We start from the raw sequence: 19,675 nt of genomic DNA, 5'->3' as shown, positions 1-19,675 counted from the left end.
AGTAAGTTGCTGTGTCTGACGGCATGGCGAGAGGGAGGCGCAGTGTCTGGTAGCAGGTCAGGGTGGCGCGGGTGAGTTAATAGTTAATCAAACCGCATAGTTTTGGAGGAGGTGCTGGTAGCGGTCTTGAAGTGTGGACAGGTGTAGGGCGTCAAGGGCCTCGTCATAGGTGGAGTAAGACGGGCCCAGGATAAGCCGACACGCACGCTTCTGCACCCTTTCAAGCTGGCGGCGCTGGGTGCATGGTATTGAGGGATGGACACCAGGCTGGGGAGGCGTGAGCTTGGGGAGGATGAAGGTGTTATAGACTCCCACCAGCTCACGCGTGGGAGTCCCCAGTGACTTCAACTGCCTCAGAAGGTGTGTGTGTGTGTGTGTGTGTGTGTGTGTGTGTGTGTGTGTGTGTGTGTGTGTGTGTGTGTGTGTGTGTGTGTGTGTGTGTGTGTGTGAAATAGATAGATAGATAGGTATAGACATATGGATATAGAAAGATAGGAATATAAAGTTAGATAAACTAAAAAGGCAGGGTTAGCACAAAAACAGATCATAAAATATAATCAAGAAACTACATTAATAAAAAAATATCTAAGAATATAAACAAATTATCTTAAAATCAAACATCAAAAGAAGAAGAATCAGTCAGAAAATCATCATGTTATTTTTCCTTCAAGAGACGCAATTGCGGTATACGATTAGCAACAACAAAATTGCATGCTATAGGCAGGCGGTGGCTGAGTGGTTAGCGAGCGGGCGTGGCGTCCAGAAGCACCAGAGTTCGTTCGCCTCCAGCCCGCCGCCACAAGCTGCATGGGATATTTCAAGTCACCGCCGAGTGTCCTAAGACTACCCGTGCACATGCTTTCCAGAAGATCACCTATCAACCCGGACTCTAGATTTTCTCTCTAAAAAGATGATCAAAGATGAGCTCCGGGGGATAACATGAGCCAAGCAAGATGGCGCCTCTACAAACACTTGCCTGCGCCATAACAGACTGGGGCCGACCATCAGGCCCTACCATGGAAGCTTGCCGGCGCCACAGGTAGAACGTGCAAAAAAGAAAAAAAAAGTCTGTTCCTGGCGTTACAAACCGTTATTGTTGTTGTTGCTGTTGATTGTTAGCGTTCTATTTGGAAGGGATTGTAGCTACGAGTCGCCTAGAGCATCGGGATTTAAAAGTCATGCGCTGCCCATTACGTGTGTGTGTGTGTGTGTGTGTGTGTGTGTGTGTGTGTGTGTGTGTGTGTGTGTGTGTGTGTGTGTGCGTGCTTATGCTTTTATTGTAATGAGGAGGATGAGGCTGAATTTGTTGCGTCTGTACAGGATATTTTGATTTTTTTTTTTACCACCACTTCCATAATTATTACTCGTAAGATTAATTTTCCCGGTTTTGTCTCTTTATTATACGTATGTTGGCGAGTGAACGTTTTCCATTTATATTTTTTTCTTTCTATAGTTTCGTGGTTTTTAATTTTTTTATTTAGGTTACATAGTCGATGAAGAGGTTCCTGAAGTTTAGGAGATATAACCCCCTTATTAAAGTACACATTGAGTAATAAACATCTAGGTCATTCTAGCTACGAAAGGGCAAAACAGACACGAATAACTTGACGCCATCACAGACAAAGATCATGAAAGCTTAATTTGGATTCATTGGAAAGACGTATAAATAGATTGTTTGGGGATGTAAATGAAGTATGTCAAAGGGTAAGTGTGTGTGTGAAAGGTGAGCTGCAGGTAAGTCAGAGGAAAGACCCAGGTAATTTCTTCACCTGTTTATTAATTCTCTCTCTCTCTCTCTCTCTCTCTCTCTCTCTCTCTCTCTCTCTCTCTCTCTCTCTCTCTCTCTCTCTCTCTCTCTCTCACACACACATTTCTGCATCGCTCTCTCTCTTCACTTTCTACTTTTTACCGTTGACTTTCTTCTTCCTCTTCTTCCTAAACCCAGCTCACCGTAAAACAAGGGCATGGCAACACACACACACACACACACACACACACACACACACACAGACACGTCCTCTACCCCAATTCATTCAGCCAATTATTTGCCCATCTTCTCATTATTTTGTTCCCTTGCTACGCGTCCTAACTTTTTTTTTTCCTTTCATTTTTAAGTACTTATTCGACACCTCCTTTGCTAGGCCACCTTAACCCTTTGGTATGCTTCATTTATATCACCAAACAGTCTATTGATACGTCTCTCCAAAGAAACCAAATTAAGCTTTCATGATCTTTGTCTGTGATGACGTCAAGTTATTTGTGTCTGTTTTGCCCTTTCTTAGCTGGAATGACCTAGATGTTTGTTACTAATGTGTACTTAGTAAGGGGGCTGGGTTGTTTCTCCTAAACTTGAAAAAAAAAAAATGTTTGTTGATGTTTAAACTTCATCATCCCTTTTCTGAACCTCTCTTATTACAGGCCGACAAGTTCTCCTGCTATATGCCCATTGTGTGTGTGTGTGTGTGTGTGTGTGTGTGTGTGTGTGTGTGTGTTTCAAAGAATGTAAAGGTGCCCCACAAAATCTTTACCGAGTCTTTATTTCAACTTAAGAAAGCCGATAAAAATAGATGTGAGGGAGAAAGAAAAAGGACGGAAGGGAGGGAGGGAGGGGCGGGAGGCGAAAATGGAAGAAGAAAAAAAGAAAAGAAAAAAAAAAGAAGTTTGATGGGGAGGAGAGAGGACACAGGAATACCCTTTTCAGACGATCTCTTCCTTCCCTCCCACACACCTCTGAAAGTGACCCCCCCCTCCACTTCCCTATATTCCCCTTCCCTCTACGTGGCCTCTTCCCCCCCTCCTTCCCTTCATCCCCCCCCTATCCCCGTGTCGGCCATCCGCGGTGTTCCTTACCAGGAAATTGGTAGCGCGCGCCTCCCCTCGCCCGCCGGTGTAAAGTGTCTTAATAGTCAATTCCAGTCAATTGGATTGATGCGAGAACTGATAACACACCCCAAATCGCTCCCGATACTCCTCGCCCCGGCCCGTTCCGCCCAGCAGTGTGTAGACGCCCCACCATTGGCTGCCGCCTCCGCGAAAAGCCAATGGGAGGCGCCAGGCGGCCGGCGGGGCGTGGCCAGCGGGACGGCGGAGTGTGTGAGCGGGCAGCGGGCGTGGGGGGGCGTGGCTCGGCAGTCAAAAGTGATTTATGGTCAGTGAAGAGCCATGGATGCTCACTTGGGAGTGCCGCGCGGAGTGTGACCAACGCCTCGCCGCCGCCACGTGTTGCTCCTGCCGCCGCGGACTGACAGACTCGCGCCGCGACGCCCGTGTGTGTGCGCCGCGCCAGGACAGACAGACGCCCTGCTGCGGGAGTGGAGACTCGTGTCCTGAACTGAATTTGTACAAAGTGGCGTCAGGCGGCGGGAAAATGGTGGAGACGGGAGGCGTGCGGTCTGCGGGGTCCTCGCCCGTGTCCTCCTCGCTGCCGCCCCCGGGCCTGCCACTGGCGGGCATGGCGGCGTCCCTGGCCGAGCCGCTGGTGCCCACGTCACTGCCCTGCCTCGCGCCGCTGCCCCACTACCCTTACCCCGCCTACCTGCACCACCTCTCCCAGTACATGGGCGCCGCGGACCCCATCAAACAGTACCTGGCGGCGGGTGACCCCCTCAAGCACTACCTCACCTCGGAGCACCTCAAGTACCTGCTGCCGGAGCACATGCGCCTCTACCTGGGCCACGACCCCCTCAAGGGCTACCACGCCTCGCCCGCCGACCACCTCAAGGTGCCCCTTCAGATCTCAGACCCACTCAAGAACTACGCCTCGGCCTCCGAGCACCTACGCTGCCTGGCCTCCGGCGAGGTCACCGAAGGGGGCGGCCTGCCGCCGGTCTCGCGGGCACAGTCCTCCGTCTTCACTATTGAGAGCCTGCTGGCGCCCAGGACGTCGTCGGGGGCGCCGCGCCTGCCGCCTTCCCCCTTCCCCACCATCCCCCGCTCCCACTACGACCTTCTAGGTAAGCCTCTTTTCACTGTCACAAACAAGTCACTTTCACTCAGGTTGGTCCTTGAGACACGAGTGTCTTGGTCGTGGCGGGGATCACGTCATCTCAAGGGCTCCTCCTCCCTGCCCCTTGCGCCTCCTCCACCCCACCCCTCCCACACCTGCCGAGCCTTATTAGAGAAACTGCCCTGACTTCCACTCGGAAGGTTCGGGTTCGATCCCCGGCACCCAGACCTGCCGGGCCGCGGGCGTCACCGTGGCGACCCCGCCGCTCCGCCGCCCCTCATGCCCTAGGGCGCTGCTCGAGGCTCGAGGGTGGCGGCGGGGACGCGCCGGCATATGGGATCTACACTTTACGGCTTACGGCATCTTTAGTCTGACGCGGAGGGTGGCGAGGGGCGTCAGGCGCGGGGCGGATCAAAGCGTCAGCCATGAGCCAGGACCTCCGGCGTGGCAAGGCGCAGGGCCGCGCCGCCACGCTCAGAGGGAGAAGGAGAAGGGAAGAGAAAGGGAGACAAACCAACGCGAAATTGGCGACATTCACACGCCGTCTTTCTCTTCTCTTCAATTAATTACATTTCATTTGACTTATTTGTGGGCAGCGCTAAGCCCGGAAGATCGCCTCAGCCTCCGCCGCGGGGCACGAGGAGGAGGCGGAGGAGGAGGGGCGAGAAGGGGAGGGAAGAATCAATTTTCAGGTGTGTAATTAACAACTAATCGGCGGTACCTGGCGGGCCTGAGAGGCGTGTAAGAGGCGACTCCGCGGTAATCCTCTTTGCCCGCTATCAGCATTTTGATCTTGATTGTTTTCTAAATCTCCCTCGCTCCCTCTCTCTCTCTCTCTCTCTCTCTCTCTCTCTCTCTCTCTCTCTCTCTGTCCTCATAGTTTTAGCTTTATATATTTTTCTTTTGCCCTTCTCTTAAACAATAAATCATCCTGTTATCCTCAATTTCTCATATATTGGATTACACTTTACTGAATTTATACATTTGAAATTTACTCCATTGTCTATTTTCTCCCTATATCTCATCTCTATCTTCCTTCTCTTCCTCTTTTACCTCCTCTCCTTCCTCCTGCTCTCCGTCATCTCCAAGACCTTCATCCTTTTGAGATTTTCCCTCCCTTCATCTCCCCCTTCCTCCAACCTCCATCTCCCTTACTCCCCCTCCTCCCCCCTCCCGCCTCCCTTTCTTCACCCTGTGGCTAAATTAACTAATGAAAAATGGATTTGCTCTCAAACCGATTAATTATTGAGGTTGGGATTCCTGAGGGAGGGAGGAGAGGGGGGTGGGGGATGAGAGGGGTGGTAGGGCAAGAAGAAAGAACACACACACACACACACACACACACACACACACACACACACACACACACACACACAAGGCTCATATGGGTTTTGCAAATATAAATACCTGCATACATACATCAAGGTGTGTGTGTGTGTGTGTGTGTGTGTGTGTGTGTGTGTGTGTGTGTGTGTAATCCTCCCCCAAGCATCCACCCACCCAGCTAACCACCTATGTTTTCAACCCCCCACCACCCTCACCTTCACCACCTCTACACCCCCCTCCCACCCAACACCTTGCGGCTAATCCATGTCTTAACTTTTCGACCTCGCGGCGGCGGACTCATTGTGGTGTTAGTCTGTCTGTCTGTCTGTCTATGTATGTATGTATGTATATATGTATGTTTCCTTACCTATTCCTCTTGCAACATACATGATTTAAAACGAAAGGTTGCTCTCCTATAAAGCTATTATTATTATTATTATTATTATTATTATTATTATTATTATTATTATTATTATTATCGTTATTATCATTATTAGTTCCATCGCATCAATCTCGGCTTTATCTGGTTAAATCTCCTCCTCTTCCTCCTTCTCCCCTTCCTCCTCCTCCTCCTCCTCCTCCTCCTCCTGAGATGATCCGCTTCTTCCTCACTCGATATCAATCTAAACGGTCTCTTTTCTTCGCTGTAAGTCGAGCAAAATGACCTTCTGGAGACCTTATTTCTGTCTTGCCTCTTATTCGCGTGTGGTCGCCAGAGACTTCGAGGCGTGATTGGCGGTGGGTCGCGTCCGTCTTAAGGTGTTTCCGCGACCCACTTGGAAGGATCTCACATCGCGCCTTTGTTTTCTTTTATTATTTTGTGATCCTCTCTTACTTTTACCCTTTTCACGTTTTTTTCGGTGTCCTTTTCCCATTTTGATCTTTTTACTGCTTTTCCTTTTCCGTTTTTGGTCGCTTTTTTCCTTTTCCTTTTCCTGTTTTTACGTTTTACATCGCGCCTTTCCTTTCCTTTATTTTTTATGATACTCTGTTCTTTCTCATATAAGTTTTTTCTTCCTCTTACTTTTACCCGTTTTATATCTTTTTCTGTTTCCTTTTCCCATTTTGATCTTTTTACTGCTTTTGTTTTTCCCTATTTGGTAGTTTTTTCCTTTTCCTGTTTTCGATTTTTACGTTTTCGTCTATTTTTTTCTCGTTTAGGGTTTTTTAAAAATTTTTTCGTTGACAGGTTTTCATTTCTTTATTTTTTTTTCATCTTTCGTTTGTCTGTCCGCTTTCTGGTTTCTTCCTCACTATAGTTCTTTTTCTTCTTTTTCGTCTTCTTAATCTTTTCCTTACTTTTCCTTACTTTTCCTAATCTTTTCCTCACTCTCGTTCTTTTTCTTCTTTTTCGTCTTCTTAATCTTTTAGTTACTTTTCCTTACTTTTCCTAATCTTTCCCTCACTCTCGTTCTTTTTCTTCTTTTTCGTCTTCTTAATCTTTTAGTTACGAGTTATTTTTCTTTTTCTCCACTTTCTTACACATAATTATTTCCTCTTTCCTTCCTTTCTTGCCGTTTTTCTTGCTTCCTCGCATTAATTTCTTGCTACCTCATCTTATTTTCTCCTTTAATTCTTCTTTCTTTTCATTCCATTCCTTTTTTTATTTTTTTTTCGTGTGTCCGCTCTTCCTTCCTATCTATGTCTCATCTTCTTTTATCTTGACTCTCACTTCGATATTTCCTTCTTTTTTCCCTTCTTCAATTTCCCTCCATCTCTGCTATTATATTTTTTTCTATTTTCGCTGTCTTACTTATATATAACTCCATTTCTGTCCTTCTTTGTTTCTTTCCTGCTTCCTCTACTTCCATTATTTCTCTATTTCTCTTTTACTATTGATTTATTTTTCTTCGCTTCCTTATTTGTTTTCATGTTCCCCTTTCTCTTCATTTTTCTTTCTCGTTCCTTCGATCTCCTTCTTGCTGGCATCCCACTCACAGTCTTTTTCACTCTCCCTTTTAGCTCTTCTTCATCTCTCCCTCCAACATCAATTTCTCTATATTTTCTAAGCCTGCTTTTCCCTTTTTCCTTTTCCCATGTTTCCATCACCGTCAAAATCCTTATAATTGTTCTTTCTCCCGTTTACCCACCACCAATTTATCCTTTCCATCATAATTTTTCCTTCTCCTTCTAAGTTTCTTTCATCTCTTTCACCATCACTGTATATAATATCTTTCTACTTTTTCCCTCCTCCATTGCATGTCTCCTTGATTTCCTTCACCACCACACCCTCTGTCCATCTATCTGTCTATCCTTCCTTTCGTTACATAAATAGTTACCTTCTCCTTTCCACCACCTTTCTCTGTCTACTCCTTATTGCTACTGTTACTGTACGTCTCTGTCTGTCCGCCTGTCTTTCCCCCTCTCTCGTAACCACCTTCAAAACAGATGATAGTGTGAAAATCAATAACAAATGACACCAAACATCGCTAAACCGTCGACAATGTTAAAAAAATTGACCTGGGGATGAAAAAAATAACTAGTATCGTTAGTAGCAGTAGATGAAGTAGTAGCAGTATTAGAGTGAGGATGAAGAGGAGGAAGAGAGAGAGAGGGATGATACGGAATTAAAATGAGGCAGGGAAGGAAGGAAGGAGGGAAGGAAGGAAGGAGAAGGGAGGGAGGGAGAGAGGGCCACGGCGCAGCTGACAAACATCTGCCTGAAAACTATTTACTGACACGATTAACTGAGGCATCATCACGGTGGATCACCCTCGTCCCCCCAACCGACCCCCAAACCCCTCGAAAAAGCTGGGGTTGGGGGAGACGATCTTTTTACCGCGCAGCAAAATGGAGGAGGAGGAGGAGACCCGATCCGTGTGTGTGTCGTAAAGAACTTGCTACAGACTTGAATGCCCTTTCCAAGTGTTTGAAATCGCAGATATCAGAAGAAGCGATGAATTACTAGACTGCATTTTTTCACTAACTAGCCAAATAGATAATTGGCTAACTCACTGACTAACTAATTAACTAACTCACTATCTCATTAACTAACTAACTAGCCAACCACTAACTAACTTCCTTCTCTCCCCCGCAGGAACCAGCCAGTATCCGGGTCTGTACTCCGCGTCCCTGTTCGGCGGGTCGGGCGCTGGCGGGAAGCGGAAGCGGCGCCACCGGACCATCTTCACCGAGGAGCAACTTGAGGAGCTCGAGAGAACCTTCGCCAAGACCCATTATCCCGACGTCCTCCTCAGGGAACAGCTGGCCCTCAAAGTCGACCTCAAGGAAGAGCGTGTGGAGGTGAGGAGGATCTGTTTGGTTGTGTGTGTTTGTGTTTGTATTTGTGTGTGTGTGGGGCGGGGGGTGGGGGTGGGGGGTTATAGGCGCCGTAAAACATGTATTAAGAGGTGAAAGAACCGTAAATATGGAATAGAAGGATACAATGCCTGACCAGACGTTGATCATTTTGTAGAGAGTATGAAACTACGTGCATTCATCCTCCGCCGGGGGGTTAAACGATACTTTGCCACTGAAGACGAAGTGAAATGAAGGAAAGGCGATAAACAAGAATATAACGCATGGCGAAGTGCTGATCAGTTTGTAGAGAGCTTGGAACTACATGAATTTATCTTCTGGCGGAGACTTAAACGATACTTTGCCACTGAAGATGAAGTGAAATGGAGAAAAGACGATTAACAGGAAGATAATGCATGGCGAGGTGTTCAGTCACTTTGTAGGGCGTGAAAAGTGTGCGTATATCCAGTTAATTATTTTCCGGGGACTTCAATGACGCTCTACTTGACGCCGAGGAGACATTGAAACCTTCGCAGTGAGATCAGATAACAGATTTTGGTGTTCGTGAGTTTTTAAAAGAATATTCAGTCCGTTCGGTGTGACCAATACTCGAACGCAGCTAAAATGAGGAAGAAACAGAGTGAATTAGTGGCTAAGTTCGCGCGGTTCTCTAAAATTGTATATGCCGCCGCCGCCGCCGCTACTGCCACCTAGCGGATGATACCGAAAGTCTTATGCTCTTAACTCATGCAGCTTCCCTTTGGTCCTCCCGCGGCTGTGTTTGACCTTTATCAGATTCTTCAGTGTTAGGTAAAAGTAAGGGTGTTGAAGACTATTGCCGCAGACGTTCTTTTCACCACTGCCGCCGCCGCCGCCTTTAAAGATTATAAATCATGAGAACCTCTTGCTAGGGAGTATTGATGTTTCACGATACGTATAGATATTTGAATCCCATATCCCGTAAGTTTAAAAATATTCTTGTCTGTTTGCTGATTACTGCTGAATAGTTCGTCCCGCCAATTTGAATATTCTTGTTTCTTTATGTTATTACACTCCTTATACTGCTATACTACTCCTAATACCCCTTATACTACTACTCCTTATTCACTACTGCTCTTAAATAGTTCGCCTCACTTTCTATATCTATCTGCCAGACTGATGAGAAAGTGCACTTTAGTTATCTCTGCATTAGTATCTATTGACTACATATATTCACCAAAGTAATAGTTTAATACTTTCTCGGTCTGTCTGTTAACCAATCCACACACACACACACACACACACACACACACACACACACACACACACACACACACCAGCGAAGTCCCACACTGATCAATGAATTAACTAACAGCCGCGGGCAGGCAGGGCACCGCCGCTGGTCGCTCGGCTCATACAAAAGGCAAACAAGATTTTCCTTCTCTTCCCCTCATTTAATTTAGAGCACAGAGAGACAGACGGGAAGACAGACAGGCAGTGGGAAAGACAGGCAGACTAGAGGAGAGACAGAAAGGCAGAGGCAGTGGGAAAGACAGGAAGACAGACAGGGAGACAAACAAACAGTGGGAAAAGACAGACTAGAGACAGATGCAGTAGGCCAGACAGACAGACAGACAGGCAGTGGGGAAGAAAGCAGGAGAGGACAGACAAACAGTTAATGGAAAATCCCTACTGTCATTTTCTCTTCCTCCTCCTCCTTCCTCTTCACCTCCTACAGTTCCTTCCACGCCCTCTTCCTCCTCCTCCTCCTCTTTCTCCGTCTTGTAATATTATTGTTAAAGTTTCTCTGTTAAAATTATATATGAAAAAAGGCTTTCATTATATCGAGTGCTAGGCGAGATTATACTATGTTAAAAAAAGTATATAGACAGAAACTTTAGAGATATATAGATGAGAGAGAGAGAGAGAGAGAGAGAGAGAGAGAGAGAGAGAATATATCAAACCCAAACGCTACTTTCGCGTACGCCACATATCACCGAAGGAGAGGGATTGAACAAGCCTTATCCGCAGATTATCCCTTCATCTCCTCTTTGTTCTCTCTCTCTCTCTCTCTCTCTTCTTTCAGTATCGTCCTTTATTTATTTTTTGTTTCGTTATTATTATTGTGTTTTTTCCTCTTCCTCTTTGTCGCTCACCTTCCCTTCCCTTTCCTCCTCCTCCTCCTCCTCCTCTTGCTCCTCTTCCTCTTCTTCCTCCTCCTTCCATTCGTGTGTCGCTCTCCTAATTTCTACTTCTTTTGCTCTCTTGTGCTGCTTTGTTTTGTGTAGTAATCTCTCCTCTTTCTCTTCCTCTGTTCTTCTTCTTCTTCCTCATTCTCTTCTCCTCCTCCTCCTCCTCCTCCTCCTCCTTCTTGTCTGATTAATTCTCTCGTCTCTTTAGTCTTTTAACTCTTGTATTCATTCCTAAGTTATCGCATTGGTGGTCTTCCTCCTCCTCCTCCTCCTTCTCCGTCTCATCTTCCTCCCCCCTCCTCCTCCTCCTCCTTCTCTTCTTCTTTTCTTTCGTCCTCCTCCTCCTTCTCCTTCTTCTCCTTCTCATCTTCTTCCCTCCTCCTCCTCCTTCTTCTCCTTCTCATCTTCCTCCCCCTCCTCCTCATCCTCCTTCTCTTCTTTTCTTTCGTCCTCCATCCCCGCCCATTCCCTTCCTACCCTTTCAGCCAGTCGGTTCCCACATCAAGTGACGTAGATCCTTCTAACTCCTCTTCCACACTCCCTTTTTTCAATCCCACCAGTTGTAAGTCCCTCCCCTTATACAACACAGCTTCCCCCCCCCCCTCCCCCTCTGGCTCTCCCTCATCCTCTCCCTTCCCTGAGCTTTCCCTTCCTAAACCTTCCTTCCTTCCTTCCCTCCCTTCTCTCTCCCCTGTCCTCTCTCTCTCTCTCTCTCTCTCTCTCTCTCTCTCTCTCTCTCTCTCTCTCTCTCTCTCTCTCTCTCTCTCTCTCTCTCTCTCTCTCTCTCTCTCTCTCTCTCTCTCTCTCTCTCTCTCTCTCTCTCTCTCTCTCACACACACACAATTCTTCCTCCCAGGCGTTAGTGCATCCTCTCTCCTCTCTCCCTCTCCTCTTTCTTCCCCTTCCTCCTCCTCCTCCTGCGGCCCTTCCCTTCCTATCTCCGACGAGTTATCCTCCTCTTCCCTTTCTTCTTTTTCCTTCCTCCTCTTCCTCCTGTTCCTCTTTTTCCTCCTCCTTCTCCTATATAGTTGAACCCTTCCCTTGTTGTTGCTTCTCCTCCTCCTCTTCCTTCTCCTCCGGCCCTTCCCTCCCTATCTCCGACGAGTTATCCTCCTCTTCCCTTTCTTCTTTTTCCTCCTTCCTCTTCCTCTTGTCTCCCTCGCCTCGCCCTCCCAGGCTGGAGTTGAACCCTTCCCGTATTGTTGTTTCGAAGCAGCCACTCCGGACGAGAGGAAATGGCCGCGACACTGATCCGGAGTTGTATGTACATAGGAGGCAGAGATTATCCGAAGAGAGAGAGAGAGAGAGAGAGAGTATAGTACATAAATGCGATAACTGCTATGATAAAGGTATTCTATAGGGATGGATGCTGAATGAGTTAAGATCGAAAAGGTTATTCTTATTGTTCGTATATACTAGGTAGAATAAATAGATTAGTTTGGTAGAAAAAAAGACATGGCGAGCAGGAGTTTTTAACACACTGATAAACTTTCTCACGTCTTTATTTTTTTTCTTCTTATTCATATTTTTCTTAATTACTATCTTTATAACTTCTATTTTGTCTCTGGATTAATAAAAAAAAAATACATTTCTAAGTTTCTGCGCTTTTGTATAAGTAGTAGTTTATATATTACGTAGTTTACTTAAGTAGTTTGTATAGGCAGTTCGCATACTTTTTTGTGAAGATAAAAAAAAATTGACAATCGTATAACATGACATAATTATACATGGAAATTCAGGGTATACATATAGATGAGGGAGAGAGGGAGGGAGGGTATATAGGAGGGTAGGGAGGGCGGGATTTTGGGTGGGAACTAAACGAAGGGGGGGAGGGGGGGGGGGGTATAGGAAGGGCGGGGCAGACCATGGATAATCCCCCGGTGATGGAGGCTGACCACCGGGAGAGCTAACACCACCACCACCACCACCACCACCACCTCCACTACCACCACCACCACCACCACCACCACTACCACTACCACCATCGATATTCACTTCTATGTAATATACCATCGGCGCCATCTTTCCTACGTCCTGTTTTATTTATCTCGTTGTTTTCTTTATTTTCCTTTTCTTTCTCCATGTCTTATTTATTACTTCTTCTCTTTCTCTTCCTCCTCCTCCTCCTTCTCTTCTATTCATCATTACTGTTGTTCTGCTCTTCCTTTTCTCTTCTTCATTTCCTTTTTCTAACTCCTTATTATCCGTTTCTATCCTTCCTCTCCTTTCCCTCTTTTCCTTCCTCTTTCTATCTTCCTTCTCGTTTCTTTCCTCTCTCTTCTTTCACTCCTTTCCTTCCTCTGTCTTTCTTCTCCCGTTGCTATGCTTCCCCTTTCACTCTCTCTCTTTCTCTCTCTAAACAATCTCACTTCCCTTCCTCTTTCTTTCTTCTTTTTCGTTTCTTTCCTTCCTCTTGTTTCACTTTTCCTTCATCTTTCTTTCTTCCACCTCGTCTCTTCTTTCGCTCATTCCCTTACTCTTTCTTCTTCTCTCGTTTCTCTGCTTCCTCTTTCGCCCTTTTATTTATTTCTCTCTCTCTCTCTCTCTCTCTCTCTCTCTCTCTCTCTCTCTCTCTCTCTCTCTCTCTCTCTCTCTCTCTCTCTCTCTCTCTCTCTCTCTCTCTCTCTCTCTCTCTCTCTCCCTGAACTACAAACACAATATATTATATACCGTCTCCGTTTTAACCTCTCTCTCTATCGGTTACATGGATTACAGCTTCCTCCTTTCCGATAAGCAGCTCTTCCTCTCTCGCTCTCTATCCCTCTCTTCCGGCCTACCTGCACAGCTTTCGTCCAGGTAAAGAAAAGACAATTAACTACCGCCTCTATATACCTGTACTATACCTGTTTACTTCTATTATCAAGTTCCGTATAACTCTAACACATATACATACACACCTCTTTCCGATACACACACACACACACACACACACACACACACACACACACACACACACTCCTTTCGTATATCATAATCTATCTTGTTCCCTTAATTTCATATCATAACCCTTTCTATGTGCTTCCTCTTTTCACTTCATTCTTATTTTTTTTTTTTACTTTTCTTGTATTTTAAGCTTTTTCTCCTTCCTCGTTCTTTTCCTTTCCTATATCTTATCTCTGTCAATTTTCCTTCACTCCCTATGTCCTCTGTATCCTTCTATGTCTCTCTCCTGCAAACATTTCCTTATTTGTGCCCTTATTTTTGTCTTTACTCCACTTTTTGATGTTTTTCTTGAATTCTAAGCTTTTTCTCCTTCCTCGTTCTTTTCCTTTCCTATATCTTATTTGTCAATTTTCCTTTACTCCCTATGTTCTCTGTATCCTTCTATGTCTCTCTCCTGCAAGTATTTCCTTTTCTGTACCCTTATTCCTGTCTTTAACCCATTCTTTATATATGCTATCTTGTATTTTATAAGCTTCCTGCACTCTGAATTCATCCTTTTTTCTTTCCTATCTCGTATCGTTATCCATTTTCCTTTACTCCCTATGTCCTCTGTATCCTTCTCTGTCTCTCTCTTCGTTGCACTGCATGTTTTATTTCTTCCTCTTAATGTGTAGATTATTCTCGCTTATTCCTTTCCTTCCTTCCTAATCTATATTCTCTCTCTCTCTCTCTCTCTCTCTCTCTCTCTCTCTCTCTCTCTCTCTCTCTCTCTCTCTCTCTCTCTCTCTCTCTCTCTCTCTCTCTCTCACCCCTACATAATACATTTCCCTTCCATCTCTCTATCATCTGTTTCCCTCTTTATTCTTTATCATCCGTTTCCTTCTTTATTCTCCTCTTTTTTTTCTTTTGTCTCTATGTTGCGTCCCTTCAGCTCTCCCTTCCTCCCTCCCTTCCTTCCTTCCTTCCTTCCTTCCTTCTTCCTCTCTTCCTCTATCAATCTCCCTTTCCCTCCATACGTTATTCTTTCCATCATTTATTTACTGTTCGCTTCTATCATTTTTATTCTTTTTCCTCCTCCTCTTCCTCCGTCTTCTCTTTCTCTTCTCCCTTTCTGCACCCCCTTTTTCATCTCTTCTTTCTCTTTCTCCCTCTCCCTTTCCCCTTTCCTCCATATTTCACTCCATTTACTTATTCTCCTTTTTTTCTGCTTTACTGTTTGTTTCGTTAATAGTATTTTTTTATTTGGTTCAACGTAATTTGTGTAAGTAATGTATGTTCATGAGTTACGTGTATGTGTGTATAGCTGTGTATTTCACGCACGCACACACACACACACACACACACACACACACACACACACACAGGCATTTAGTATGGTTTTAATTACTATATTTATTTCTTGCTTTCTCTATGTTCTCCTTTTATATGGAATGTGTTTGCTCGTGTGTGTGTGTGTGTGTGTGTGTGTGTGTGTGTGTGTGTGTGTGTTATAACCTTGTTCGCTTCTGTATTCCGTCTTTGTTCTTTGTTCTGCACGTGTAGTTGTGTGTCTGTCTGTCTGTATGTCTCTCTCTCTCTCTCTCTCTCTCTCTCTCTCTCTCTCTCTCTCTCTCTCTCTCTCTCTCTCTCTCTCTCTCTCTCTCTCTCTCTCTCTCTCTCTCTCTCTCTCGCTCATGACTCTTTATTAATAGGAGCGAAGCGTAGGTGAGAGCATGAGGAGGAGGAGGAGGAGGAGGAGAGGAGGAAAGGAGAGCAGGGGACCAGGAGGAGGAACAGGGAGGAGAGAGAGGACGAGGAGAGGGTTGAGAGGAGGAGGAGGAGGAGGAGAGAGGAGGAGGCGCCGCGCTGGGAAATTAAATTGTCGCCGGTCCATGAGAGCAAATTAAAGTGAGCCTCGACGAGCTGGCGTGAACCGCGTCTTTGTGACATTACCTGCCCGGGCTCAAAGTTTGTCGTCGGCCAATTAGTCGCTCCAGCCGGCGTGATAGCTAATTGGGCAGTCAGTTTACATTGGTGCCGCGCCGCTGATCACACGACAGCGCCACCAAACACACACACACACACACACACACACACACGGTTGCATACACACACAGGCCAGGCCGAGTTCACCTCACGCCCCGCCCTCCTCTCTCTAGCTGACACCACGCACGCACGCACGCATCACTGACTAGCTGACTAACTGGATGACTGACTAACTGGCTGACTGGCTAACTGACTGACCGACTAAATGGCTGAATAACAAGACTGGATGTGCTGTGTTCTCTTGCCTCACTTCATCTCGCCTTGCATCCACCCCCTTTTGCTCCCTCCCTCACATCCCCCATCTCTATCTCTCTCTCCCCGCCGCGCATCGCTCCGCCCCGTTTGAACCCCGTCCCACCCCGCCCAGCGCCCCTACCGCGCCCCGCCCCTCCCCGCCCCAGCCGTATACCTGCTACCTGCCGCCTGTCACGTTGCATTACCTGGATGAGTGTTTAATTGCGTTTCGGAAGGGAAAACTCATCGTCTGTGACAGGTGAGCATCGCGTCGCCACCTGCCTCTGCTAATGACGCCGCCCGGACAGGTAAAGGGAGGGAGGGAGGCTGACGTGATATAAATTAAGAGGTCCGTGTTTGTGCGTGTGTGTGTGTGTGTGTGTGTGTTGCGAGGCGCTTTATACCTGCAGGCTGGATCGTCGACGTACAGCAGCAATAAGGACCTTTCTTTTTTTTCTTTTTTAATTGGAGTCTTCGCTGCCTGGAGGTAGTGGTGGGGGTGGTGGTGGTGGTGGTGGTGGTAACAATGGTGATGAATGGTGATGGAGGTTGTTATATACTGGAGTTTCCTTCCCTCTTTTTTTCTCATCCTATATTCTCTCTTCCTCTCTCGAACATCTCTTTACTACACTCTTCACCTTCCATGTTCCTTATTCTCCTCTCTTCCATAAGTACCTCAACCTCTACAGCTCATATTTTCGTCAATGATATCTCGTCACACCGTTTCTCACCTGCCTTTCTCTCTCCCCCCGCAGGTGTGGTTCAAGAATCGGCGGGCCAAGTGGCGCAAACAAAAGCGTGAGGAACAGGAGCGACTTCGGCGACTACGGGACGACGCAGGGCAGGCCGACGCCCACCCCGAGGACGCCCGAGACCCCGACCTGAGCAGCGACGAAGACGTGGGCGGTGCCGAGGCCCTCGGCGTGGGCGATGGGAAGGGCGGCGAGTCGTCCCCCAAGCCCTCGCCCCACATCGATGTGTCGGGCGGCGGTCACAGCCCAATACCGGCCCCGCCTTTCTTCTCCCCGGCAAAGATGGCGGCAGAGAGTGACGCCAAACGGCCTGACCACATGTCCGCCATGCACAGGGTTGCCCACGCCTGCCACGCTGACCTCAAGCCCACGCCCGTCCCTGGCCACGCACTCGCCGGCGCCCTGGAGCACCACGCCGCGCACCCGCCGCCTCCCGCCTTCTTGCTGGCCGAGGAGGACCTGCACGCCGTCAAGCGGAGACGAGTGTCGGCCGAGTGCTCCGAGATCGAGCTGACCTAACAAGGGCCGCGCCGCCCCCCGCCCGCCCCGCCGCCCAGGGCCCCGCCGCCGCCGCCGCCCTTGTTGTGCTAGTCACTGGAGGACCTCCGCTTAGTGTTCAGCTGCGCAATGTTTGTTGGTTACGTGTGTGTGTGTGTGTGTGTGTGTGTGTGTGTGTGTGTGTGTGTGTGTGTGTGTGTGTGTGTGTGTTATGACGTCAGCGGACAGTGAACTTAAGGACAAATGCGTTACGATATACCAATGGACAATGAACACGCTTATACAAACACAAACACACACACACACACACACACACACACACACACACACACACACACACACACATGGACGATGGACTGCTGCATGGCCAGTCAGTCAGTCAGTCAGTCAATGTCGTTGTGCCGAGTCACTTGTTCACACTCACACGCATCAGACTCTCAGTGTTTCCTGTATAACAAAAAAAAAAAGTAATCCGTGGTTGTATTACTCTTCCGTCTACCTTGTACCATAGACTCTAGCACCAGGAGAGCATCAAGGCGCCTCTCCACCAGAAATTGACCTCTCTTCCGGCCTCTCGTTCTGTTCTCTTTCGTCGGAGCAGCGTCTCGCCCTGGGCCTTTTTGTTGCTGGTTTTGTGTGTGATTTTTTTTTGCCCTTGAGCTGCCTCCTTTGCTGAAGAGAAAAAAAAAGTATATTCCCGCAAAGAAGATAAATACGAGCCGACTAAACCATCAAACACACCGATCGACAACAACAAAAATAACAATAATAATAATACCTTGGTTTTAGATAAAGGATATGCAGAATTAAAAAAAAAAAAAAAAAAAAAAAAAACATGAGCTCCCCATGTTAACCATAAGAGCCCTTTCTCTACTTCCTCTATATAAATAAATATCTGTACCTGCTCTTTCTTTATCGTTTCTGTACATAGAAGTTTCCGCTGTCAACTGTAATGATGATAATATGATGTAAGGAAAAAGAGTGTAATATATTGTGTATTAGACTCACCGCTTTTTTTCTTCCCTTACTGCATGGAAATCAACATAATCCTACTTAGTTTTATGTATTATTATTTTTTTTTATTTTTACCGGGACGCTGTGGAGGGAGTGAGTCTTCGGGTTTGCAGATGGAGTACAGGAGGTTTGCTAGAAAGGGCTGAGGATTGTACTGAAGAGGAGGAGGAAGATAAGTTAGGGAAAGAGGGAACATAAGAACATAAGAACGTAAGGAGACCGGTTGGCCTATACAAGGCAGCTCCTGTACACTCAACCCCACCTTACCTCACCATCCATGGCTTTATCTAACCTCTTCTTGAATGTATCTACGGTATTGGCACCAACAACATGGCCCCCAAGCCTGTTCCATTCGTCCACCACTCTATTGGTAAACCAATTCTTGCCTATGTCTTTGTTGAATCTGAATTTGTCTAACTTAAAACCATAGCTACGCGTCCTACCTGGCTCTTTTACTATCAAAATCTTATTGACATCCCCTTTATTAAAGCCCTTCATCCATTTATAGACTTCGATCTAGTCTCCTCGCAACCTTCGCCTTTCTAGCGAGTGTAGATTTAACTGCTTCAGCCCGTCTTCAAAAGGCAAGTTTCTCACCCCCTGTATCATCTTTGTCATCCTCCTCTGTACAGATTCTAACATCTTGATATCCATTCTATAGCAGGGGGACCAGAACTGAACTGCATAATCGAGATGAGGTCTAACTAGTGCTAAGTTAAGTTTGAGGATGACTTCAGCGCTCCTATTGCTTACGCTCCTTGAAATGAAACCAAGTACTCTGTTTACCCGATTTTTAGCCTGAATGCATTAAGCCCTAGGACGGAGGTCAGCGATCACTAGGACTCCTAATAAGTCTCTCTCACGCCCAGACCTACTTAGAGGAGTGCCATTCAAGGAGTAATTGTGTGAGGGGTTATTCCTACCTACACTCAGAATGCTACACTTCCCGACATTGAATTCCATCTGCCACTTCCCCGCCCAATCATATAGTATGTCAAGCTCATCCTGGAGAACGCTAGCGTCCCCGTCTGATTGGATTACTCTACCGATCTTGGTATCATCTGCGAACTTGCTGACATCACTACTAATTCCTGTGTCCAAGTCATTGATGTAAATAATAAAAAGCAGAGGACCCAGCACCGACCCTTGTGGGACGCCACTCGTAACACTGCCCCATTCAGATTTTTTACCATTGATTTGCACTCTCTGCTTCCTACCACTAAGCCACGCCCTGATCCAGTTCAAAACTTTCCCATCTATGCCGTGAGCCTGTAATTTTAGTAATAGCCGGTGATGGGGAACTTTGTCGAACGCTTTACTGAAATCTAGATACAGTATGTCATAGTTTTCATCTCGGTCAACCGCCTCGATTACTTTAGTGTAGAAGGACAACAGGTTAGTAAGGCAAGACCTACCCTTTGTGAATCCATGCTGTGAATCATGAATTAAATTATGCTTTTCTAGATGGTCCCGAATGCTCCCGGCTATAATTGACTCCAACATCTTTCCTACAACTGATGTTAAGCTAATTGGGCGATAATTTGAGGTGGCTGACTTGTCTCCCTTTTTGAAAATCGGCGTCACATTAG

The 19,675-nt window shown here is 46.6% G+C and overlaps 1 protein-coding gene across 1 annotated transcript; it reads left to right on the top strand.

The window, feature by feature from the left end:
• The first annotated feature begins 2,826 nt into the window (after window positions 1-2,826).
• LOC127000507 (homeobox protein aristaless-like 3) lies at window positions 2,827-17,950 on the top strand. Its single transcript, XM_050864239.1, has 3 exons — window positions 2,827-3,953; window positions 8,310-8,515; window positions 16,578-17,950. The coding sequence occupies exons 1-3, from the start codon at window positions 3,146-3,148 to the stop codon at window positions 17,091-17,093; spliced, it is 1,530 nt and encodes a 509-aa protein (XP_050720196.1). The 5' UTR covers window positions 2,827-3,145; the 3' UTR covers window positions 17,094-17,950.
• Window positions 17,951-19,675: the final 1,725 nt, after the last annotated feature.

Source organism: Eriocheir sinensis, chromosome 2, assembly GCF_024679095.1.
Source record: "Eriocheir sinensis breed Jianghai 21 chromosome 2, ASM2467909v1, whole genome shotgun sequence".
Lineage (NCBI taxonomy): Eukaryota > Metazoa > Arthropoda > Malacostraca > Decapoda > Varunidae > Eriocheir > Eriocheir sinensis.
This window is presented reverse-complemented; position numbering and strand designations above follow the sequence as displayed.